This window comes from Ascaphus truei, chromosome 4, assembly GCF_040206685.1.
Source record: "Ascaphus truei isolate aAscTru1 chromosome 4, aAscTru1.hap1, whole genome shotgun sequence".
In the NCBI taxonomy this organism is placed as follows: domain Eukaryota; kingdom Metazoa; phylum Chordata; class Amphibia; order Anura; family Ascaphidae; genus Ascaphus; species Ascaphus truei.
Genome location: NC_134486.1, coordinates 16,265,942 through 16,293,908, shown reverse-complemented (window position 1 = coordinate 16,293,908; position 27,967 = coordinate 16,265,942). Strand labels below are relative to the sequence as shown.

The window sequence follows — 27,967 nt, the reverse complement described above, 5'->3', positions numbered from 1 at the left end:
TCCAGATAATGAGAATGTCATTGATGTATCTCCTCCGAAGCACGAGCTGTGGAGGAGATACTGTCCCACCCGAGCTGAGTCTAACAAAAGACGGGAGCTGGCCGGGCACACGACGGGCAAGTCGCAGAAAGTTGCGGGTGCGTTCCCCGCACGTTCCCCGGACTTTCCCGCGCTTCAATAGATAAGCACTATGGCGCTTTCTATTGAAAGCGCCCGAGGCGCGGGAAAGCGGCCGCGAACCTGCCCGGTTTTCGGCAGGAGACTGCCGTGCGGCGCCCGTGGTTTTTTTAAACCGCGTGGCGGCCGCTTTAGATTCAGCTGCGCCGCCACTGTACACTGGTTTTCCATATATGTTTTTTTAGGATGAGAGCCTTCATCCTGGCAGGGGTAAGTGCAAGTTTTATTTACTTTCTGCTCCATATTTATGTTTTATTTTATATGCGCAAATGCACTATTATCCATATCTGGATATTAGAATTTTGCCCATTACTGTACTGTATGTATTGTGTCGGGGGGGAGTGTACTTATTTTAATGTATTTTGTTTATGCACAGGATTGATACCGCAAGCCAGCGGGCATGCCCAGACACCCGTGGGGTCCACCACCCGTGGCACCTTCATTCACCCCCTCTGCCCACAATAAACCTGCAATTGTGCCTTAACCCCATCATTGCCATAGTGGCTAGCCACTAAGGTAATGAAGCTGCTTTAATGTAAATTTTAATAATAATGTGTGGGAGCAGGGGGTCTCCTGAGCTGATCTACTTTGATTTATGCCTCAGGGACCCCTGCTTCCTGAGTTACTGGCACTGGTATGGGTCATCGGGTGCCAGTATTGCCGCCATTTTTAGATTGTCCACGTCACGTGACTGAGGGATTTAAAAAATGGAGGAGATACCAACACCCCATATAACCCCATATCAGGGCCTTAACTTGGGAAGCAGGGGGTCCCTGAAGCTGAAATAAATGAAGGTCATCTCAGGAGACACCCAGCTCCCGCGCACAATAAATAAAAATTACATTAAAGCAGCTTCATTACCATAGCGGATTGCTGCTATAGTAACAATTGTTTTTTTATTTGTATGAGGTTTTTTATACTAGTCTGCGGGAGCAGGGTATTCTGAGGTTAACTTCATTGATTTCAGCATTGGGAACCCCTACTTACCGAGATACAGGCCCTGTTACGGGGTGTCGGTATCCCAGTACAGGATTTAAATCCCAGAGTTATGTGACAAGGGAGATTCAAAAGCACTGGGATATCAGCACCCCATAACAGGACCTGTATCTCGGAAGAAAGGGTGCCCGAGGCTGAAAACAATGCATTTCAGCTCAGGAGGCCCCCAACTCCCACACACTATTATCAAAATCAATTTTTTAATTGCACGATCGCCAGTAAGAGCCGTGCATGGAGACGCAGCTTCACCATGGAGCTCTTCCAGGCTGCAAATTTTTCTAACAGTTATCGCACTATAGGATTTATAGCATGATTGCACTGGTACAAAAAATACTGCACCGACACACTTTATTCGAGCAAATGCCCAGTTTGTACCTGGCAGATAGCTGGAGTCCGCCGCTGCTCACCTCTTGCATGCTTCGTTGCGTTTGCCTTCCCAGCCACGGTTCATGCCTGGCTGACGGGGGCCTGATCTGTTAAATGATAATGAGAAGGATTTACCAGGCTGCAATGTTTCATTTGTCCACCAGATGGCATAAACTCATGAATTGTAATGCAGTATATATATATACAGTACTGTATATACACAGTATATATATATATATATATATATATATATATATATATATATATATAACAACAACCCCTATAAGACCTAACATACAGTACTGTACACATACAGTACTGTATATGCACATACATAAATGATACTATGGGCAGGCGGGGGCAAGATGTGTTTGCAGCAGAGAGAGATACGCTGCTCTCTCTCTGCGCAAACATCCGCACATTAAAAATTATTTGAAATACATTTTTATTGATAGTGTAGATGTGCAGGGGGTCTCCGGAGCTGAACCGCATTGGTTTTAGGTCTGGGGACCCCGTGCCCCCCGAGATACAGGCCCCTTTAGGGGGTGCCGGTATCCCTCTGCTTGGTTTAAAGGTCCGATCACGTGACCGCGGCCTGTAAACCAAGCAGAGCAGAGGGATACCGGCACCCCCTAAAGGGGCCTGTATCTCGGGGGGCACGGGGTCCCCAGACCTGAAACCTGTACGCTTCTGCTCTGGAGACCCCCTGCACATGTACAGTATCAATAAAACACATACAATATACAGTATAAATAAACACTCGTTCTTTACCTTAGCGGCTATGCGCTATGGTAAAGAAGCATCATTTCTGTATTTTAATAATATTGTACAGTGAGCAGGGGGTTCCCTGAGCCAGAAATTAATGCTCAGGGACCCCCCCTGCTCCTGCTCAATATTATTAAAAATACAGAAATGCTGCGTCATTACCATAGCGGATAGCCGCTAAGGCAATGAAGGGGTTAACCCACCGTGCCCGCTTTATTGTGTGTAGTGGGTGGGGATGGGTGAGGGGGGGTATTTGGCCCTTGGTGGGAGTTTAGGACTTGCGGGGGGGTTGCGGGTACACTTAACCCCTTCACGACCGTAGCAGTTAATACCGCTACGGTCATGAAGGGGTTAAGCCCTCCCGCTACCCCCCGCAAGCCCTAAACAAGCACCGTTGGGGCTAATACCCCATTCACCCACCCTCCCGCTACCCACAATAAAAAAAATACACACACACAGCAGCCCCACAATTAATAAATAAATCTAAATAAATAAATAAATACATGAAGAGAAATAAATATATACTGTATATATATACTGGATATATATACAGTATATATATAATAACAATCCCTATACATATACAGTATATACTTTGTATATATATACACTGTATATATATATATATATATATATATATATATATATATATATATATATATATATATATATATATATATATATATATATATACACATATACATATATATATATACATATATATACATATATATATATATATATATATATATATATATATATATATATATATATATATATATATATATATATATATATATATATATATATATATATATATATATATATATATATACAGTATACAGTATATATACACACATGATGAACCAATAGTACAAATACATGTAGAATGGTTATCAAAATCATACTGTCCTACAGATAACGCTTCTCTATACAGACAATAATAATAATCCATTTAATAATCCTAACTTATTTTACAATATAAAACATAACATTCCAATCCACACAGTACATTGCATTTACATTGTATAAATGATGCATAAAATCTATGCACCATATACATTCTGCAAATGAATGTTAATAATATACGTAATTGCAAGCTACTCTACCAGTAAATACAAACACTTCCAAACAATTCAACTATTTTAACCAATGAAGTATACAAAAATCAATATATACTGTAAGTACCAACCAGAAAACACAATTTAAAACCAAATCTAACCCTTACAATACCAAGGATTACATCTATCTAATTGTAAAAAACCTTATACATTATACACAGCATTGTTTAAAGCCCCCTCCCCCCTAATGTTTCTGTTAAACAGATTACATTGAAGGGAGAGAGATGTAAAGGCCTAAAGCCCCCTCCCCCCTGATGTTTCTGTTAAACAGATTACATTGAAGGGAGAGAGATGTAAAGGGCTAAAGCCCCCTCCCCCCTAATGTTTCTGTTAAACAGATTACATTGAAGGGAGAGAGATTTTACAGAAACACACATTAGGGGGGAGGGGGCTTTAAACAGATTACATTGAAGGGAGAGAGATGTTTCTGTTACCAGTAAATCTCCCTCCCTGCATTGCTAACCACCCTCACCCCCTACCCACATACCGTTACCCCCCCCCCCCCATCCTGGCCATGGCCCCTCCGCTTCTGCAAAACAGTCACAAAAATTAAAACATACAAAGTAATGTCCCCTAACCCCTTAATCACCATAGCGGTTATTAACCGCTACAGTCATGAAGGGGTTAACCCACCCTCACCCACCACTCGGGATGCCTACATACCCTCCCACACTAACCCCCCCCCACCCGTGAGGCCTAACCACCCAGTCAGTACCCACAAGGGAGGCCTACCCACATACCGTTGGTGAAACACCCCACCCCCACCCCAGTACCCACAATAAAAACAGTACAATGACCCACAATAAACAGCATTATATTTATTAAATACATTACCCACCCCCTGTGCCCCCCCATAAATACAAGATTTATTCTTTTACATTCAGGGTCCATAACGCAGCCCCACGCTAGTCCCCGGTGGGCTGGCAGGGCACCTGGACAGACCTACAGTTTACCAGCAGCATTCCACAGGTTCTGGAGGCCTGCTGGTGGATCCTGCCAACACCATGGCGCCCAGGTGGTCTCCTTGGGTCACCGTGAGCCACAATTGGGTCCCCACGGTAGGCCCAAGGATGTCTGGGAGCCCCGGGTCAAACCCACAGGTGTCTGCGGGGCCTCGGGTTGTTCCCATGGGGGTCTGGGGAACTCACGGGTGCTCACTACGGGTCCGCGGTGCCCCCACAGAAGTGGGACCACACATCATCATCCCCGCACCTACGGGTCGGAGGTGCCCCCACAGAAGTGGGACCACACATCGTCATGCCCGCAGACTACGGGTCGGAGGTGCCCCCACAGATGTGGGACCACACATCGTCATCCCCGCATGTGTCACCCGTGGAACCACCAGCCTGCTACCCTTTAGGATACCCGAGGATACCCACAGGTGGTCTCCATAGGCCCCACGCAAAACCACGGAATCAAACCCTGAATGTAAAAAAAATAAACCTGGCCTATACATTCAATACATACACCCTCCCCCCCAACACCTACAGTACAATAATGTGCAAAATAACTATTATCCAGATATGGATAATAGATTATGAATGTAGTTGGTGGGTGGTCACAGCCTCAGGAACTCAACCGGATACAAATTGATTAAAAGCAATTTTATTGCACTGTAGTGCTGCACATCACTTCACAGAGAACACCTCTGACGCGTTTCGTTCCGTTCAGGAACTTTATCAAAGAGTACAAAGATCTCTCACACTGAGATGTTATATACATGGTTCCCTGACATGATTGGTCAATACGAAATGCAAAACAGGTATTATCAATTAGCAATCAGTACTTCGCAATGACGAGGGTGTCATGTAAACATCACAGTGTCTAAATTAGAACAAATCCCAACTAACCGTGATAACATTTAAGAAATACAACAATAACATATAGATTAAAAACAAAGATCTGTGAATAGCAGCATATAATAACAAAAGAACCATCCTAGACTTTATATAGGAAGACATAAGGATGGAGCATAAATGGAGGGGTAAACGCAGGGACATATGTCAAACAACCTTAGGAAACATATTCATAATCAATTATACATTAAATAATAAACACAGAATAATCAATAATATATTTATAAAGAATATACATATAAATCATGGATCAACGTTCATAAGGTGATGTGTTAAAAAACCATAATGATACATTAGAAGAATGCTTACAGTACAGTACAGGGTAAGAAATGATGTTGTTTTAAAAGCTGGATTGGATGTGTTTTAAATTATTTTGTGTATGCTGCTACAGTATGCTTTATTGTGAGTTTAAAGTATTTTAAAATTAGATAGATGTACTGTACAGTATTCCTTGGTATTGTATTGTGTGTTTGAGGAAGGTCAGGGATAGGCTTGGTTTGTAAAGGTTGTATTTTTGTCGGTACATATATTTTTTCAAAGGCTTAATTGTTCTGCTCTAGGCGTGAATTTGTTAATGGTTTTATTGTTCGGGATCTAGTGTGAATTGTTTAGGGATGAAAATAATGATTGCTAATTGAGTTTTGTTTACTTGGTTGATTAATTTGCAGAATGTATCTGGTGCATAGATATTTAGGCATCATTTATATTGGAATGTAAGTTGTTTAAATGGCTTTTCAGAGGTTTAGTGATGATTTACAGTAGATTGAGAGATCAGTTATGAATATTAAAGGAAATTGATTTTAATTTAGTGTGTATGTATGGAGAAGAGTTTGGTTGTAGGACAGTGCTTTTGATAACCCTTCTACATTTATTTGTACTGTATATTGGTTTATCATGGGTGTGTATATAATGTGTGTGTATATATATATATATATATATATATATATATATATATATACTGTGTATATATATATCTCTCTCTCTCTCTCTCTTTCTCTCTGTCTCTCTGTGTATATATATATATACAGTATATATATATAGTTGCATGATGAAGCCACAGTACAAATTCATGGGTGAGGGTGGGTATCGGGCCTGTGTGGCTTAACCCCTTAATCACCTTTGCGGTTATTATCTGATAAGGTGTTTAAGGGGTTAATTGATATCTGAATGTAATTGCAATGTATTGGCTTTTGATTTTTGTTTACTTGGTTGTAGGGCAGTATGCTTTTGATAACCCTTCTACATTTATTTGTACTGTATATTGGTTTATCATGGGTGTGTATATAACGTGTGTGTATATATATATATATATATATATATATATATATATATATATATATACTGTATATATATATATCTCTCTCTCTCTCTCTTTCTCTCTGTCTCTCTGTGTATATATATATATATACAGTATATATATATAGTTGCATGATGAAGCCACAGTACAAATTCATGGGTGAGGGTGGGTATCGGGCCTGTGTGGCTTAACCCCTTAATCACCTTTGCGGTTATTATCTGATAAGGTGTTTAAGGGGTTAATTGATATCTGAATATAATTGCAATTTATTGGCTTTTGATTTTTGTTTACTTGGTTGTAGGGCAGTATGCTTTTGATAACCCTTCTACATTTATTTGTACTGTATATTGGTTTATCATGGGTGTGTATATAACGTGTGTGTATATATATATATATACTGTATATATCTCTCTCTCTGTATATATATACAGTATATACTGTATATCTCTCTCTCTCTGTATATATATACAGTATATATATATATATATAGTTGCATGATGAAGCCACAGTACAAATTCATGGGTGAAGGGTGGGTATCGTGCCTGTGTGGCTTAACCCCTTAATTACCTTTGCGGTTATTATCCGATAAGGTGTTTAAGGGGTTAATTGATATCTGAATGGACTTGCAATGTATTGCCTTGGTTTTGGCTATGTATTGTGTGGGCAAGAGAAGGAAGGCGCTGGCATCGGACACTTCGTATTGATGAGGTCAGTAGTACTTTATTTATTTGTATATGCTAGTTAATGTTTTTAATAATGGGCAATTAATCTATTATCCATATCTGGATAATAGTTATTTTGCACATTATTGTACTGTAGGTGTTGGGGGGGAGGGTGTATGTATTGAATGTATAGGCCAGGTTTATTTTTTTTACATTCAGGGTTTGATTCCGTGGTTTTGCGTGGGGCCTATGGAGACCACCTGTGGGTATCCTCGGGTATCCTAAAGGGTAGCAGGCTGGTGGTTCCACGGGTGACACATGCGGGGATGACGATGTGTGGTCCCACTTCTGTGGGGGCACCTCCGACCCGTAGTCTGCGGGCATGACGATGTGTGGTCCCACTTCTGTGGGGGCACCTCCGACCCGTAGGTGCGGGGATGATGATGTGTGGTCCCACTTCTGTGGGGGCACCGCGGACCCGTAGTGAGCACCCGTGTGTTCCCCAGACCCCCATGGGAACCACCCGAGGCCCCGCAGACACCTGTGGGTTTGACCCGGGGCTCCAAGACATCCTTGGGCCTACCGTGGGGACCCAATTGTGGCTCACGGTGACCCAAGGAGACCACCTGGGCGCCATGGTGCTGGCAGGATCCACCAGCAGGCCTCCAGAACCTGTGGAATGCTGCTGGTAAACTGTAGGTCTGTCCAGGTGCCCTGCCAGCCAACCGGGGACTAGCGTGGGGCTGCGTTATGGACCCTGAATGTAAAAGAATAAATCTTGTATTTATGGGGGGGCACAGGGGGTGGGTAATGTATTTAATAAATATAATGCTGTTTATTGTGGGTCATTGTACTGTTTTTATTGTGGGTACTGGGGTGGGGGTGGGGTGTTTCCCCAACGGTATGTGGGTAGGCCTCCCTTGTGGGTACTGACTGAGTGGTTAGGCCTCACGGGTGGGGGGGGGTTAGTGTAGGAGGGTATGTAGGCATCCCGAGTGGTGGGTGAGGGTGGGTTAACCCCTTCATGACTGTAGCGGTTAATAACCGCTATGGTGATTAAGGGGTTAGGGGACATTACTTTGTATGTTTTAATTTTTGTGACTGTTTTGCAGAAGCGGAGGGGCCATGGCCAGGATGGGGGGGGGGGGGTAACGGTATGTGGGTAGGGGGTGAGGGTGGTTAGCAATGCAGGGAGGGAGATTTACTGGTAACAGAAACATCTCTCTCCCTTCAATGTAATCTGTTTAAAGCCCCCTCCCCCCTAATGTGTGTTTCTGTAAAATCTCTCTCCCTTCAATGTAATCTGTTTAACAGAAACATTAGGGGGGAGGGGGCTTTAGGCCTTTACATCTCTCTCCCTTCAATGTAATCTGTTTAACAGAAACATTAGGGGGGAGGGGGCTTTAAACAATGCTGTGTATAATGTATAAGGTTTTTTACAATTAGATAGATGTAATCCTTGGTATTGTAAGGGTTAGATTTGGTTTTAAATTGTGTTTTCTGGTTGGTACTTACAGTATATATTGATTTTTGTATACTTCATTGGTTAAAATAGTTGAATTGTTTGGAAGTGTTTGTATTTACTGGTAGAGTAGCTTGCAATTACGTATATTATTAACATTCATTTGCAGAATGTATATGGTGCATAGATTTTATGCATCATTTATACAATGTAAATGCAATGTACTGTGTGGATTGGAATGTTATGTTTTGTATTGTAAAATAAGTTAGGATTATTAAATGGATTATTATTATTGTCTGTATAGAGAAGCGTTATCTGTAGGACAGTATGATTTTGATAACCATTCTACATGTATTTGTACTATTGGTTCATCATGTGTGTATATATACTGTATACTGTATATATATATATATATATATATATATATATATATATATATGTATATATATGTATATATATATATGTATATGTGTATATATATATATATATATATATATATATATATATATATATATATATATATATATATATATATATATACAGTGTATATATATACAAAGTATATACTGTATATGTATAGGGATTGTTATTATATATATACTGTATATATATCCAGTATATATATACAGTATATATTTATTTCTCTTCATGTATTTATTTATTTATTTAGATTTATTTATTAATTGTGGGGCTGCTGTGTGTGTGTGTATTTTTTTATTGTGGGTAGCGGGAGGGTGGGTGAATGGGGTATTAGCCCCAACGGTGCTTGTTTAGGGCTTGCGGGGGGTAGCGGGAGGGCTTAACCCCTTCATGACCGTAGCGGTATTAACTGCTACGGTCGTGAAGGGGTTAAGTGCACCCGCAACCCCCCCGCAAGTCCTAAACTCCCACCAAGGGCCAAATACCCCCCCTCACCCATCCCCACCCACTACACACAATAAAGCGGGCACGGTGGGTTAACCCCTTCATTGCCTTAGCGGCTATCCGCTATGGTAATGACGCAGCATTTCTGTATTTTTAATAATATTGAGCAGGAGCAGGGGGGGTCTCTGAGCATTAATTTCTGGCTCAGGGAACCCCCTGCTCACTGTACAATATTATTAAAATACAGAAATGATGCTTCTTTACCATAGCGCATAGCCGCTAAGGTAAAGAACGAATGTTTATTTATACTGTATATTGTATGTGTTTTATTGATACTGTACATGTGCAGGGGGTCTCCAGAGCAGAAGCGCACAGGTTTCAGGTCTGGGGACCCCGTGCCCCCCGAGATACAGGCCCCTTTAGGGGGTGCCGGTATCCCTCTGCTCTGCTTGGTTTACAGGCCACGGTCACGTGATCGGACCTTTAAACCAAGCAGAGGGATACCGGCACCCCCTAAAGGGGCCTGTATCTCGGGGGGCACGGGGTCCCCAGACCTAAAACCAACGCGGTTCAGCTCCGGAGACCCCCTGCACATCTACACTATCAATAAAAATGTATTTCAAATAATTTTTAATGTGCGGATGTTTGCGCAGAGAGAGAGCAGCGGATCTCTCTCTGCTGCAAACACATCTCGCCCCCGCCGCCCATACAGTAGTATCATTTATGTATGTGCATATACAGTACTGTACAATATGTTAGGGCTTACAGGGGTTGTTGTTATACAGTATATATATATATATACAGTATATATACTGCATTACAATTCATTATAGGGGACGGCTTCACAGAGAACAGCTCGCAAGCGCCACCATGTGTATTTAGACGGCATTGCAGTATTTCAGCAAGCCGGAATAAAAAGCTTAAATTCCTGCCGGAAAATAACGCAATGCACTCTGGCAGAAAACTATCAGAAACCTGAATACACCCGAGTATACCCGAATTCGCGGGACTAGCCGTGCTCGAATAAAGTGTGTCGCCAGTGTAGGTCTGACAAAAGTGAATTTTTTCTATCGGTCTTAAAAAAATGGTGTTCATTCTTAGTGAATACCAGTTCTGGCCTCATGTCATAGAGCGCGATAAATAAATGCATAGGGGCCTATGCAGTAATCACTGATAAGCCAATTATTGAGGCCTTTTTGCCAAAAAGGCCAACTGCTATTCAGTAAGCCCTGAAGCCCTGATAAGTCGCCGATTAAAGGCCTTAGGCAATATTTGTTTCCAAGACCAAATGTTCACCATAGAGAGTACCTTATCGGCAGGTTATCGCCAGGTAGACTGTCTCGCCACCGGAAACTCGGCATGTAGCTCTTGCACTGATTCACCAGGGATTCGGCCATTCTTGCATACTGCGAGGGCAACACGCCAAAAACATGTCGAGTTTGAACCCCTGCCAAGAGTGCTTTTTCGGCGCTTACTACATGGAGCCCACAGTTTTTGCACAACTGCCAAATTGTAAACATGTTCTTCTAAAATATTGCATTAATAGACTTAAGATACAATACAACAAAGGTTTATTTTTACCCAGATTATTTTTTACTCAAATCAATAAATGCTATAGAGTGACAAACTAACATTTCACTCCATGACATATAATCATTACTCCTTAAACTATTTACCATTAAAAACAGGCAAGCAGCGGATAGCACCCGATGAATCATTGATCTGTTAGATATAACCAATAATGATAAAATACATTATGATGTTGAGTTTAGATGCAGAAAAGGCATTTGATAGGATCGACTGGCCATATTTAGAGGCTATGCTTCGAGCGTTTGGATTTGGAAATAAACTAAATAAAGCAATCTTCTCATTTTATTCTAACCCTACAGCTAAAGTAGTTAATCAGGGTCATCCATCAAATACACTTAAAATTAAAAGCGGTACGAGACAGGGCTGTCCATTGTCTCCCCTCTTATTTGTCTCTGTATTGAACCGTTAGCATCACAGATTCGGAAACACCCTGACATCTCAGGAATCCAAATTCAATCCCAAGAGCATAAGATAGCTTTATATGCAGATGATATCTGTCTGACTGTCTCTAAACCGCTCAAATCTCTGCCAAATCTATTTGACTTGTTAGGGAAATTCCATAGAATATCTGGTTATAAGATAAACCAGTCTAAATCTGAGGCACTAAATGTATCCCTTCCAAAAGAAATGGTAAAATTAATAGAGTTTAATTTCAATTTTAATTGGCAAAGTTCTGCGATTAAAAATCCTGGGGTACACATTACAAAGGATTTTAAAAGCCTATATTATGCAAATTATCCCTCACTCATTCGGTCTTTGATAACGGACATCAGAAAATGGAAGTCATATAAAATCTCCTGGATAAGTAGGATACATAGTATTAAAATGAATATCCTCCCACGTATCCTATAATTTTTCCAGACACTACCGGTACCACTTAGACTGAAAGATATGCTCTCGCTTCAGTCTGAGATCTCCACATTTATATCAGGGGGGTTGGCAGTACCTTGTCTGTTGTCCTATTATAGAGCAGCCCAATTATGTCAAATTATGCAGTGGCAGATCCATCCTTGATTGAAAAGAGTGAGAGGTTTGCTCCCCATTAGAGCTAAACAACATTATTTGGCTCCCCAAAATAGTCCTTAAGTCAGCTAACACTCTGCTATCCTCGATGACCAACTCTATTTCGGTTTGGGAGATTTCAAAATTTAGGCATAATTTAACTAATAGAAATTCATTAATGACCCCTCTTTGGGGTAATCCAGATTTTGTTCCAGATATATCTAAAGGTGTTTTTTTCAATATGGAAACAATGTGGCATTAATAGATTTAGAGATCTGAAGGGAAATATTTTTTTTTAAACATTTGAACAAATTAGATCAGACAAACAGATACCCCATACGGATTTTTTTTGATACCTTCAGATCAGAGCATTCTATAATAAACATTCTCCCTTCCCCCCATTGACTATGTTTAAAAAGCTCTGTCTAAGAGAGACAAATACAAAGAAGATCTGGGAGAAGAGGTGAGCGAAGAAGACTGGTTGACTATTGTAACAGCAGCAGCTAAGAGCTTGATATGCACTACTTTAAAAGAGAATGCATATAAAGTCCTTATGAGGTGGTATCTCACTCCACAGAAATTAGCAAGGTTTGGACCCAGATGCTCCCCTCTGTGCCCAAGACAGTGTGGAGCATCGGCGAACCTGTTACACATGTTGTGGTCTTATTCTCGGATAGTCCCATTATGGACACAAATTAGACATTGGCTTCAGAGGATTTTTGACCTCACTATTCCTCTGGATCCATGGCTGTTCCTTTTGAATAGGCCTTGGCCGGGCCTTTCCAAAACAGGTAATAAATTGATTATGCATTTAGCAACAGCCACGAGGTGCGAGATCGCGGCACTGTGGAAACAAGTAGAGATTCCAAATATCCCCCAGATTAGGAACAGAATGTGGTATATTTGCCAGATAGAAAAATTAACGACTTTGGTCAATGACACTGGCGCCAAATTTATAAAAGTCTGGACACCAGACAGATATCCCAGGAGTAGAGAGAACCACAATCTGGCAATGATAGAGATAAATGCGTTCTCGTTTGAAATACACAGGCGGCCATGCTAATTCTCAGGCGGCCTGCACCGTGGGTAATTTAAAACCCTGTGCAGACTCGGCTGATGCCTGATGCGTGCCGCTTGTTACTGGTGCCTCAGCTGGTGAGCCGGTCACACGTACCAGGGTTCCGCCGGCATCCCAAAGATAGCCCGAAGATGGAGGGTGAAGGCGGAGTAAGGCCCAGTGATGCTGTCCCTGCGTTGTGCATCACTGGGGTCGGGAGAGGCAGAGGCAGAGCAGCCAGGCGGACGCGCGTCATGGACCCGATGAAGGGAAGATGCGGCTGGCGCGCGGCCAAGTTCGGCGCCAGCCAAAAAGAGCCCCGAAAAATTGCAGGCATTTGTAAGAATAAAGCTGGCCGCAGCAGTATGGGCAAGAATATGGGTAAGAATGAGCTATAGGTCATCTTTTAATAAGACTAACAAGGCCTTCAAGGATGAAATAAGAAAAAAAAGAAATAATAGAAAAATAATAAGGATGTTAGTCATCCACACAAGAATTGGAGAGAGTGCTTATAGGAGTAATAGTAAAATAAGAAAGGAAGAGATCCCACACCTGTTATCCCCCCTCCCCACCCCCTCTTTTTTTTTGTGTCTTTTGTTTTTTTGTTTGATACAATTTTAATGAGAGTATTTTTTTTGTTCCACTTTTGAAATTTCTGAATATACGATGTTTTGTTTGATATAAAAAAAATCAATAAAAATGTGAAAAAGTTGAAAAAAAAAACTACTCACCATTATATTTCTAAAAAAAAAAAAAAAACATCAAACAAAAAGCATTTGAAAGGATGTCCCATTTTTCTTTCTTAGCTTGGATACAGAATTATAAGACAAACAGAAATCATAAACTTCTGATTTTGTAGCCAAATATTTACATATGATCCTAAAAAATTATACCTCATCATTGATACCAACATCTTAACTAAACAATAGTATTTCTCTATATTCTTGGTGAGAAAAACAAAACAAAAAAAAATGTTGATTATTTTTCCTGCATCAAAAATCTAATTTAAAATGAATTTCCTTTTTCATTCCTATAATTATAACTAATCTGAATACTTTCATAATACAGCTCAACCCCATTATAGCATGGTCCTAGGGGGCCACCCCATCTGACCGTGCTATAATGGGGATTGCGCTAATTTTTTTTTAAATGGCCGCCATGCTCCCCGTCACAAGGAGGGGGGAAGAGGGTGGAGGGGGGAGAGGGTGGAGGGAGGAGGTGGAGTAAGGCGCCGGCAGCCCTACATGATCCCCCTTAGCAGCCTCCATACTTCCCCCAGCAGCTCCGTACCAATCACCCCCCATCAGCTCCGCACTGATCCCCTGCCCCGCATGGATCCCCGCCAGCAGCACGCACCGATACCCCCACTGCTCCACACAGATCCCCGCCAGCAAATCCACACCAATCCCCCCCCAGCCCCGCAACGATCCCACCCAGCAGCCCCACAATGCCCCCAGCAGCCATGACACCAAAGGTAGGGGTATGAGGGGAGGGCTGTATGTGTGCTGTGTGTGTGCTGTTTGTGTGTGCTGTGTGTGTACTGGTGCTGTGTGTGCTGTGTGTGCTGTGTGCAGTGAGTGTGTGCAGTGTGCTGTGAGTGTGTGCAGTGTGCTGTGTGTGCAGTGTGTGCTGTGTGTGTGCTGGTGCTGTGTGTGCAGTGTGTGCTGTGTACAGTGAGTGTGTGTGTGCTGTGTGCATTGAGTATGTGCTATGTGTGTTGTGTGTGCAGTGTGCTGTGAGTGTGTGCAGTGTGCTGTGAGTGTGTGCAGTGTGCTGTGAGTGAGCGTGTACTGGTGCTGTGTGTGTGTGGTGTGTGTGCAGTGTGTGTGTGTGCAGTGTGTAGTGTGCAGTGTGTAGTGTGTGTGTGTGTGTGTGTGTGTGTGTGTGTGTGTGTGTGTGTGTGTGTGTGTGTGTGTGTGTGTGTGTGTGTGTGTGTGTGTGTGTGTGTGTGTGTGTGTGCAACCCCCCCCCTTTTTTAAATATATATATTCAGGGTCCATGCTCAAACCGCGTTATATACGCGGATCCGCGTTATAGCGGATTGCGCTATAACGGGGTTGAGTTGTATGCATTAATTTGTTTAAAAACTAATTGAAAAAAATTCTTTAGAATTCTAGCTAACCTCTTTCTTGGTTAATGTTAACTTGCATGTTTATGAACTGCACAAATTCCTGTGTAATTCTCAGTGAAGCTTTCACTCTTTCAGTGAAAAAAAGATGGGGGCTGCTGCAGTGAGTTGCAGACATCTTCAAGAGGGAGAGAGCTAATTGATTTTTCGTTCAGCCTCAATCCCTATCCATGATTTTCCTTGAAATTACTTTATATTTCTGCTAATCACTTCTCCTGTTTCTCTTTTCACAAAGCATACAATTTAAAATGTTTTCCTGATACAGTGCTAGGAATTTAGCAATACTGATTTTTCAACTCTAACACTGCAAATTGCTTACAATTTAGGTCAATGTTACTGCTCCGGCAGAGTTTATTCGAGCATTTGCCCGTTCTCTGCCGCAGCAGTATCCTGGCGCGCGCCAGAGGGTGACGGGCGCGCGCCGAAGCCGCGGAGGAGCGCCCTCCGATCGGGGCGCTCTCCCTCCCGCTGCCGGGTCCGCCGGGTCCCCCGGAACCCCCTGCCGCCGTCCCCCAGATCGCGGGACACCAGGGCTCCCTCGGGGAGCCCTGGACGCGCGTGCAGGGGGCGCACGCTCCCGAAGACGCGTGACCGCGCGTCGGTGACGCGCGGCACGCCGAGGGGCGGCCACTAGCAAGCCGGTAATCTCCCGGCTTGCGGATCTGGCCGCAGTGTGATAAACTGTGTCGCCTCTGTACATGTCCTATCCTTACATTTAACTATTATAATTTATTCCTCCTGTATCAAGACCAGCTTGTTCACGAGCTCAAACTTCAATTTAGCTTTAAACATTTCAAACTTCCTCCCTTCTACCTCTTTAATTCTGTCTAGGGTTGGGCTAAAGTCGTGAGTGGAGTACCTCAAGGATCGGTACTGGGACCCCTGCTTTTTAACTTGTTTATTAATGACCTTGAGGTTGGGATCGAGAGCAAAGTCTCCATCTTTGCTGATGATACTAAATTGTGTAAGGTAATAGAATCAGAGCAGGATGTAATTTCTCTTCAGAAGGACTTGGAGAGACTGGAAACGTGGGCAGGTAAATGTCAGATGAGGTTTAATACAGATAAATGTAAGGTTATGCATTTGGGATGCAAGAATAAACAGGCGACTTACAAATTAAATGGGGATAAATTGGGGGAATCCTTCATGGAGAAGGATTTAGGAGTACATGTTGACAGCAAGCTTAGCAATAGTGCCCAAAGTCATGCAGTAGCTGCAAAGGCAAACAAGATCTTATCTTGCATCAAATGGGTAATCAATGAAAGTAAACATAACTATGCCCCTTTACAAAGCATTCGTAAGACCCCAACTTGAATATGGAGTACAATTTTGGGCACCAATCCTAAGAAAAGATAATACGGAACTAGAGAGAGTGCAGAGAAGAGCCACCAAAATAATAAAGGGGATGGAAAATCTAACATTTGGGGAGAGGCAAGCTAAATTAGATTTATTTACATTAGAAAAGAGGCGTCTAAGAGGGGATATGATAACTATATACAAATATATTCGAGGACAATGCAAGGAGCTTTCAAAAGAACTATTCAAAGGACTCGGGGACATCCCTTAAGGTTGGAGGAAAGGAAATTTCACCAACAACAAAGGAAAGGGTTCTTTACAGTAAGGGCAGTTAAAATTTGGAATTCATTACCCATGGAGACTGTGATGGCAGATACAATAGATTTGTTCAAAAAAAGGTTGGATATCTTTTTAGATAGGAAAGGGATATACCAAATAAGTATACATGGGAAGGATGTTGATCCAGGGATTAATCCGATTGCCAATTCTAGGTGTCAGGAAGGAATTATTTTTTCCCCTTATGAGATATCATTGGATGATATGACTGGGGTTTTTTGTTTGCCTTCCTCTGGATCAATAAGTAAGTATAGATATAGGATAAAGTATCTGTTGTCTAAATTTCGCATAGGTTGAAGTTGATGGACGTATGTTTTTTTTCAACCTCATCTACTATGTAACTATGTAACTATGTAACTATGTAACTATGTAACTATGTAACTATGTCTAGGACAATCAACATAAAATCATCCCAAATATTCAATGGATTAACCCCCGAGATGTTGGTATCCAATGAATATTTGGAGGCTTTTTTCTTAAGCCAGTCCATTTTAAAACGACAATCAATATATGGACTAAAAAAAACTTTCAATTTGGTTATCGTGACTACATTCTTTCTATATGTAAGTAACAAATAACGTACCATTACAGGGGTCAGAAGTAGAGGTGTGCAATCCCCTCTATATCACCTCTTTTTTTCTCTTTAGCCTTGCTCGAGACACCCAACTTTCTCTGGGCCATACAGTGACTTAACCAGGCGACCGGGGTGATGATCCAGTCTCCGTTCTTGATCTTAGTACTGTACTTCTTGCATAAAATTGATCCAAGGATCCAAAGTACCCCAATTATTTCACTCTATACATACAGTAATAATAAATGTATATGGGATTGTATGGGATGTATAGTAGGATTCCAGTTTTAACCAGGCGTAGCAATCTCAAAGATCTTGGCTAGTGCTCAAGACCTTGGTCAGTGCTTAGGCACTCATTTATTTATTAATGTATGTATAGCATTGTCTTTTTAACGGTCATTTTAACCCTGTGTAATAAATTGCTCTTCACATTTATATCTTTGTTATCCCTGGGTAATACACTATTGCAGGCTTCCTGCATGTTTTGTCTTTTTCTTCTTTCCTGAGGTCACTGTTTAACAGAAGAAACTAGAGTTCATTTTTCTATAGAATTACCTGTAACTAAATCCCACTACTTAAGTGTCCCCTGCATGGTCTAACCATGGTATTTCCTGCACATAGGCCCATTATTATGTCAGGTGTGCAAAGAGTGACATTGCACAAACTGACATTGTTTATAATGGAAGTTTGAGACTTTAAAACCATAGCATACCCGTTATTCAAAATGTGTGTAAGATGTGTGTTTAAGATTCTCATTCAATAAACTTTGTGTTCCAATCAGCACTATTCTGACAATGAAGGCTACTAATGCCTGTAAGCAATAACATATACTGAGTAATAACATGGAGAAAGCAGAGATGTCGAATAATCACATTCAGATCAGGACTCTAATATGACTTCCTGATATTGTGTCGCATGATCTGGGGCTGGCAACTGGTTTAGCTGGCCTGCCAGGTAGCTAGGGCCTGTCCGTCTAGAACGTCTCCCAAGGGGAGTGTAATGGGTGCTCACCACAAACAGGATGGCACCGCAAGGCTGAGGTGGGGATGTTAATATGAACCGACCTCCAGCCGCGTGAGCGCGTCCGGAGTGCAGAGTGATAGTCGTGTAGCAAGGTCAGGGTTGGAGAAGGTAGGTTAGTTGTAATACTCATCGTGGTCAGTGTTTGAAGAAGTCGGATGGTCGTAGAGGATATCATTTGTCGAGGAGCGAAGATGGTAGAGGTCAGATGCAAGCCGAGGTCGAGTTAGAGAGAAGTCGGTTGTGGGGGCGGGACCTAATGCCGTAAACATAGGTTTTGATTTTATTATTATTATATTACTTGGTTTTGCCTTAAAGAGACAGTGTGCCTATTTGTTTTATTTTGGAAAGTTAACCAATGCAGGTTTAAAGTCTAAAAACATACCGTTTTGACTCTTACTGACCCTACTGCAAGGCCGTACTGCCACAACAGTTAGACCCTTTATGTACGACACTATGTAACAGGGAAAAACTATATTACTTAATCTGTGCTGTGTATGCAGCAATGCTAGAAATGAAACATTATAATATGTGACTCATGACTTTCCCTTGCATTCTCAGACCCCCCGCTCTGTGTGCAGTGAGAGCTGCCTGCCTGGGTACAGAAAAGCTCAGCAGGAAGGAAGGCCCAGATGCTGCTATGTCTGTGTTCAATGCACAGAGGGGGAGATCTCCAACACCACTGGTTAGTAACTCCTAACTCATTCATATTCTGTTTTGCTCCCCATCAGCTAGTTTAGTACACACTGCTAGAGCTGCTACTCAGAATAGCAAATGTTCTAATATAGAGATGGGCAAAGTAAGTTTGTGTGTGTGTGTGTGTGTGTGTGTGTGTGTGTGTGTGTGTGTGTGTGTGTGTGTGTGTGTGTGTGTGTGTGTGTGTGTGTGTGTGTGTGTGTGTGTGTGTGTGTGTGTGTGTGTGTGTGTGTGTGTGTGTGTGTGTGTGTGTGTGTGTTCAGATTGTGAATTCAGTCCACGGATTGCTAAAATTCAAAATCCGGAGAACACGTTTGCAATGTTAAAAAAACAAAAATCTGCCTTTTTGTGACTGATTAATGGAAATCTGCGGCTAAAAGGAGATGACACAAACACAGAGTGACTCGTCGCTCTCCTAGTAGTAAATGGAGATAAAACCTCGGTGCTTAGGGAATTATAACAATTAAACACTTGGACAAGTGACTAAGAGAAGTCACTAAAAGCCCTAATAATAGCACTCAGAGTCACCATACGTTGATCTGTATGGTGGAGATGGATATACAGTGAAATCACTAGGACCAAAAAGGAGGTATATAACCTCCAGCCAACGGACTACAAGTACCAATTAAAACCAAAAATAATAAAATTTTATTAAATAAATGACCGACGCAACTTAACAACTATGGGGAACAGATATAAACACACACAGGATTTAAAATCCTCACGGATCGAACGGTGATGGGCTAGTGAATGGGACAGTTTGTTGTGTTAATACACATTTATATCAGATAAATACACATTGCTGCTAAAGGTAGGTATATAACTTGGTATAGTCGCAATAGCACTGTTTTACGTATAGGCTGGTGGTTTGCTGAAAATCATACTATAGGTATACAGCATAGCATGAATCCTTGTTGGAAATATTACTGTTACTACCCCAAGTGTAGATGGAAATACAAAGTATAGCGCAATCAGCGGGGATACAGCCCAACAACACATACATAAGGACACCAGTAACAGTGATATACCTCTGCCGGACAGAATAGCTTTAAATCGGCTATAACTTATCTCTAAGTGTCCAGACTGCTACCGCATAACCAGAGCAGCGTGTTGCTGTGTATGGAGTAATACTACCTTCGCTGCATGTCCCTGCCCATACAGACCGTTCTTCCTGGTGTGCGTCAAGCGTCTGACGTCACCATACCCCGACGTACGTTTCACGTGCTGGGCACGCTTCTTCAGGGGGAGGAGTCACATCCCGCTATGCGAGATGCTGTTATTTTGTAGTCAAATGGCTAGGAGGGGCTAGAATTCCAACCAATGGTGAGTAGCGGCTGGTTCTGCCTCTCAGAGTGATTTTGCACCTGGCTTAATTGCCGTTTCGTAATGTAATATACAGGGGGTTACTTGCAAATTTATTGAATCGTAAGTTATATTGAATTAAGGTCGCTGACACTTATATAAGCCCAAACAGCATATCCTGATAAACTAGCATCGTTGCTAAAAGGACCGCAAAATAGGAAAACGTCCCGATAATGACCAGCTACGTCCACAGATGTTTGAGGACACTTAATAAAACATGTAGATACAGAGAAGTCTTGGATTGACCAAAGAGCTACGTCCACAGATGTTTGAGGACACTTAAATAGAACATGTAGATACAGGTAAGTCTTAGTGTGGCTAGAGAGCTACGTCCACAGATGTTTGAGGACACTTAATAAAACATGTAGATATAGGTAAGTATTGATATGGCTAGAAAGCTACGTCCACAGATGGTTGAGGACACTTAATTCAAACATTTGGACATGATTATGGTTAACTCGTACTCAGGAAACTGCGTGGTAATGTGGGATATGGGGGTATGGCTATAACTAGTCCCGTTATGGCAGGAATGCATGCCGACAGATCATGGTATATACAGACTCCCCAATGTATATTGATGCCAGGTGGATATTCAGTGTGTTTGTTGTATAATAAAAATATCTGGATGTGTGAAGAACTGAATAAAGATATTACCACAAATAGTGTCAGAGTAACTGAGTGAACAAAAAGGGTAAATGACTAAATAACTAATGAGTGATATACGTGAGGTTGTATAAATATATACAGTGGCTCAGTGATATATAGCGTGTAGGATTGAACTGTGCTGATAGAGATCGCCCAAATTGGTCAATACGGTCTCTCTAATGATTAAGATACTCGCTATCTAGTGATGTATCATACAAATGGTGAAAAAAGAAAACCTTCATTCAGTCCTGATGGAGATTGTGTATGAAGCATAAATATCCAAATGCTAGTTTATCAGGATATGCTGTTTGGGCTTATATAAGTGTCAGCGACCTTAATTTAATATAACTTACGATTCAATAAATTTGCAAGTAACCCCCTGTATATTACATTACGAAACGGCAATTAAGCCAGGTGCAAAATCACTCTGAGAGGCAGACCCAGCCGCTACTCACCATTGGTTGGAATTCTAGCCCCTCCTAGCCATTTGACTACAAAATAACAGCATCTCGCATAGATGTGACTCCTCCCCCTGAAGAAGCGTGCCCAGCACGTGAAACGTACGTCGGGGTATGGTGACATCAGACGCTTGACGCACACCAGGAAGAATGGTCTGTATGGGCAGGGACATGCAGCGAAGGTAGTATTACTCCATACACAGCAACACGCTGCTCTGGTTATGCGGTAGCAGTCTGGACACTTAGAGATAAGTTATAGCCGATTTAAAGCTATTCTGTCCGGCAGAGGTATATCACTGTTACTGGTGTCCTTATGTATGTGTTGTTGGGCTGTATCCCCGCTGATTGCGCTATACTTTGTATTTCCATCTACACTTGGGGTAGTAACAGTAATATTTCCAACAATGATTCATGCTATGCTGTATACCTATAGTATGATTTTCAGCAAACCACCAGCCTATACGTAAAACAGTGCTATTGCGACTATACCAAGTTATATACCTACCTTTAGCAGCAATGTGTATTTATCTGATATAAATGTGTATTAACACAACAAACTGTCCCATTCACTAGCCCATCACCGTTCGATCCGTGAGGATTTTAAATCCTGTGTGTGTTTATATCTGTTCCCCATAGTTGTTAAGTTGCGTCGGTCATTTATTTAATAAAATTTTATTATTTTTGGTTTTAATTGGTACTTGTAGTCCGTTGGCTGGAGGTTATATACCTCCTTTTTGGTCCTAGTGATTTCACTGTATATCCATCTCCACCATACAGATCAACGTATGGTGACTCTGAGTGCTATTATTAGGGCTTTTAGTGACTTCTCTTAGTCACTTGTCCAAGTGCTAAAAGGAGATGGACAATCTTTAATAGATTTAAATTTGACCGCAAAATTCAGCCATGTCTATTTCTTATCCTGGTGAGCCGGACACCAGTAGCTCACAAGCTACCTTAGACTCAATATAGTTCTTATTGAAATCCTTTGGGCTGACAGACAAATACACAACTCTCTACCATAGTCCTATTATAAGCGTTATCCGTGGGACAGATCTTTAGTGATCAGAAAAAAAAAGAATCTGCCTTTTTTTTTTTTAAATCTCCACCAAAATCCGAAGCTAAAGGGAACGGGCTAGTCTGCAGTGGATTCGAATTCTGGTCAATTTGCGCCGATGTCCATTAACAGCAAGATTGAACTCCATGTTCTGTATCATGAGAGTGCAGCATCATGAATCCTGCTTCATAACCGATTTACTCTGAGAAATCTGTCTGTTTATGCCTTAAAATAAAATACCTTAATTGCTAGTGCTGTATTTGCTGTGCTCTTCTAAAACAATTACAATTATTCTTCATTAGACATTTGCACTAAAAGAACTGAACTTTGATGAGTGAGTGAAATGCGTAAGGCTCATAATGCTTAATTTGTGGCACTACTACAACTGTTACCGTATCTAATAATCCAGATTAAAGAGTCACTAAGGATGAAAATGCATTAACAGTCAACTTCATAACCTTTGCGGCTAACCACAAAGGCAATGAAGGGGTTAAGGAACAACAGCAGCTTTATTGAAGGCAGAGGGGGTGGGTGAAGTAGGTACTTGTCCCTTCATTCACCCCCGCTGCCCCCAATAAACATTACAATATGTACTAGCCACCAATACACAACCCACCCCCTTTGCCCCGACATAAAACCATAATTTGATTTTTTATACACATGATTGATACCAGAGGCCGGCAGGTATCTCAGGGTGGTCCTGTAGGTGTCCGGAGGCCCAATGTGTCCCTGGGTTGTCCCTGTGGGTGTCTAGGGGTCCTCAGGTGGTCCCCACTGGTTTCTGGTTGTCCTCATGTGTCACAGGAGACCAGGTTTATTAACACCTTTTATACCGAGATCATTGATTGAGCAAAACAAGGAGGTAAAATAAATTGTTATTTATTTCACGAAAAGACATACACACAATGTAACACAATTTACAAGGTTAACACACTTACTTGGGTGTGACAATGAAGAGGCCACACAGGCCACTAAATAAAGTTATTATGCCTGGCAGGGTGCCCCTAAGCCAAGGGTCTCCAAACCTATCTTCAAGAGCTGCACACAGGCCAGCTTTTATGGATATCCCTGTTTCAGCACAGGTGGCTCAATCAGTGCTTCAGTGCTTGACTGGGCCACTGATTGAGCCACCTGTGCTGAAACTGGGATATCCATAAAAGCTGGCCTGTGTGCGGCTCTTGAGGACAGGTTTGGAGACCCCTGTCCTAAGCCATATTGGTGAGTTGTGATTGTCAGCTCTTCAACCCAATCATGTCATGTAGCTGTATTTGTTATAAAGATGTATGTGTATTTTTGCTGTTCCAGGAGTGCCAACCAGCGGAGAGGTGCAGGGCGTGAGTTTCAGGGGTGATTTTACTGTAATATTTTGTCAGGGTGTGTTTGCATGGAAGGGGGCCAGTGTTTCGGGTTACCCCAAAACATGTACTCTGGAATTCCCCCCAGATTCCAGAGGACATGAGGAACACAGACCACCGGATAAAATCCTCCCTAGAAAGCAGTTTGCAGCTCACTGCTAAATCTCCCTGCTTCAGCAGAGACCAGAACAGTAAGACCGGTTAGGGGAAGGAATCACATTCACAGTACCCCGGGATATGCCCAAAAAGCCCAGAACCCAGGTTGGGGATCAGTGTATCTCCCACCAGGTATAAGGTGGCAAGAATAATGTTATTTCTATTATGAAATGTATTACTATAGCAGTGTTACCCTGTAGCCGTGCAAAGAAAAATGGTTTTAAAACCAGCAGCCCACTGCACAGCTTTTAGCTAACTTCTGCTAGGAAGGTCCTAGCACGCTGAGATTTTCTGTGAGCGCTGCTGGGGTAAAATCATGAAAATGGTTAAAGCACAATTTATATAAAGTTATATAAAAATTGATGAATGAAAGTCCCCCTATTTTAATTGTTCCAACATTATAGGCATAAGGGGATTTTCATTCAGGCGGTCGGAATAGAGGAAAACACTTAAGTTGTGATTACGGTACTTTAGAAGTGTATAGCAGGAAATTCCTGTGAGGTGAGCAGTGCATATGTAACTCAGACTTCTAAGACACCCCACTGGTTTGGTTCCACAGTGTCTGAAAAAGTCCGTAGTTGAAAAGCTTTAGCCGAATAAAGTGTGAAGTGTGGAGGGCTAATACAAATATCCCCATCTTAGTAAATGTCTGGGCAAATGGCCCAGATGTCCGGCCCATCTTAGTAAATGTCTGGGCAAATGGCCCAGATGTCGCCAGGTAAGGGAGGTGGCTCTGGTATGCTATGCGGCAGAGGTGCGAGGTTCGCGCATGCCCATAGCAAACTAAGAAGCCCCTCTTCCAGGTTTGCCATGTATGGGCAACTCTGGGATAGGTGGGAATATTAGTTCCCATGCAGAGATTGGCTGCAGAGGTTACAGATAAGGGTTTTGTATTGTATAAGAATCCCTGCATCTGATCGGGAGTCAAATTCATCATTCAGTGAAAGATTCATCCTGTAAGAAGATTTAACATTGTAACTAAGATTTGTACAAGCTTCAGTAGTTCGTAAGAACTAAGGAATTCAGAACCAATTCTACGACGGTAGAACGAGGAAAGCAGCTCTGGCGGAGAAACAGTGCTTGCGAGCGCGCCACTAGCCAAAGACTGTTTTCGGCTTTGTATGCACACAACTCCCACTCCTGGGAAATTTTACCTAAAGACACTATTTCTAAAGATTTTTTTTGGAAGTAGAAAATTTCGTTTTGCCCTGTCCCAGTTAGTGTATTTCAAGTGTTTTTTGTAAATTATCGTGTGTGTGTTCATTCTGTAAATAAATAACAATTTATTTTATCTCTTGTATTACTCAGTCAAAGGATACGTGTAATTTTGGTGTTAAAAGTTCTGGTCTTCCGTGACATTGGGAATGGGGCTTACGAATAAATCTATCCTCGGAACGAAATTCGCAAACATTACCTCTTTATGAGCCCTTTTTCTTGACCGGTAGTTACTCACAAAAGTCCTGGAACTGATTGCGGTATGCAATTCCAGACGCGACCGCTACATTCTCAAAAGCGGGACTTAGAAACTTTCCTGAGTTTAAAATCCTTGAAGCCGTCCCGCGTCTATTCAGTCCAGAGAATCTTTGAATTTGCCACTGTTGGTTTGGCGCTTGGAATCTGCGCTCCTGAGTGGCTGCAAGCTCTCTTAAGGCTTTCAAGCTCTCATTCACTAACCTGTGCAGCCTATCAGAGTGTGGGAATCCATCCTATTTGCCGGTATTGTAAAGCCAGGAGGGCACCATTTCTCAGTCTGTAAAGGGACATGCGCCAACCTAGCATCTCTGCCTCTTTGCATACTGAGCCCACCCGCTGCCCAGGCTTCACAATCTGGGATCTGGCAAATGGTTAACGGATAGCCTTGTGTTAGCCCAGGATGTGGGTACTCACGCAGAACTACAGTACCCCTCCTGTTCTAACACCTTGGTATCCCTGAGGCTTTCAGGTATGGACTCCGCACAGACACAGAGGCACCAAGCTTGGTAGCCATCTATGTTTTCCAGAATCCATGACTTGGAAATCCCACAGTTTATATACAGGTTATCTAAATTTATACCTATTAAAAATATAACCATTTAATTAAATATATTGTGTCCTGTCTTCTGTGTACTAAAAGATGTACTGTACATTCCTATTCTGGTGTTAGGCATGAAGTGAGTGTATAATTCACCTACATTCACTATCCTCATTCTTGGCAAATTTTAGAAAAATAACTTTTAAAACTTGTATACACTACAATCATGCTCAGCTTTATCACTTAGCTGTAGCATCCCCCTGAACCCCAACACTAATTTCGGTGCACCTGGGCATGATCTGGGTACTTGTGCTATACTGGGGAAACCCTACTACACTAGGGACTCCCTGCATAACTGCAGATACAGCTTAGCCCCTTCATACCAATTTACCTTGTCTGGAAGATGCTGCAGCAGGGATCCTGGTGGCGATTCGCAAAAGCCCCTTCAGAGTCAGAGTTTGGCGGAGTAATGTGCTTGGCTGTATCTAAAAATCTCACTCATGAAAACATGGCCAATGAATAAATCTATCCTCGGAACAAAATTCACAAAAACACCTCTTTAGGAGCACTTTTCCTTTACCAGTAGTTACAGTGGCGGCACGATTTATTCTAACTCGGCTAGCTCCGCGAATTTCAGATTATCCCGGTCAAGTGCGGTTTTGTGTCTTTTTCGGCCGGGGTGAACTGCGGTATTTTCGCCCCAGGGATTTAAGCATTTTACTCTCGCTGTCTGCAATACTGCAATGCCGTGTAAAAACTCATGGGGGCGTTTGCGAGCTGTTGTCTATGAAGCAGAGAAGTCGTCCCCTGGCGAGATGTGTTTGCAGCAGAGAGAGATCCGCTGCTCTCTCTCTCTGCGCAAACATCGGCACATTAAAAATGATGTAAAATACATTTTTATTCATAGTGTACATGTGCAGGGGGTCTCCGGAGCAGAACCGCGTTGGTTTCAGGTCCTTGGCCCCCCTGCTTCCTGAGATACAGACCCCTTTATGAGGTGCCGGTACCCACCCTCACCCACCACTCGGGACGCCTACATACCCTCCCACACTAACACCCCACCCCGTCAGGCCTAAACCACCCTCACCCACTACCCACAAGGGAGGCCTACCCACATACCGTTGGGGAACACCGCCCCCCACCCCCAGTACCCACAATAAAAACAATACAGTGACCCACAATAAACATCATTATTTTTATTAAATACATTACCCACCCCCTGTTCCCCCTCCATAAATACAAGATTTATCCTTTTAAAAACAGGGTTCAAAACGCAGCCCCACGCGAGTCCCCGGTGGGCTGGCGGGGCACCTGGACAGACCTACAGGGTACCAGCAGCCCTTTTCAAACAGGTTCTGGAGGCCTGCTGGTGAGTCCCGCCAAGCGTCATGGCCCCCAGGTGGTCTCCTTGGGTAACCGTGGGCCACAATTGGGTCCCCATGGTAGGCCTGCGGATATCTGGGAGCCCCGGGTCAGACCCACAGGTGTCTGCGGGGCCTCGGGTGGTTCCCACGGGGGTCTGGGGAACACACGAGTGCTCACTACGGGTCCACGGTGCCCCCACAGAAGTGGGACCACACATCTTCATCCCCGCACCTACGGGTCGGCGGTGCCCCCACAGAAGTGGGACCACACAGCTTCATCCCCGCAGACTACGGGTCGGT

At 42.5% G+C, this 27,967-nt stretch overlaps 1 protein-coding gene across 1 annotated transcript in view; it reads left to right on the top strand.

Moving 5' to 3' along the window:
* The window catches only part of LOC142492236 (vomeronasal type-2 receptor 26-like), a 124,107-nt gene that overhangs the window by 61,853 nt on the left and 34,287 nt on the right, over nt 1-27,967 (top strand). The window contains exon 3 of the mRNA XM_075594905.1: nt 19,128-19,251. Coding sequence (XP_075451020.1) covers nt 19,128-19,251 — 124 coding nt within the window. The remainder of the gene's footprint in view (nt 1-19,127; nt 19,252-27,967) is intronic.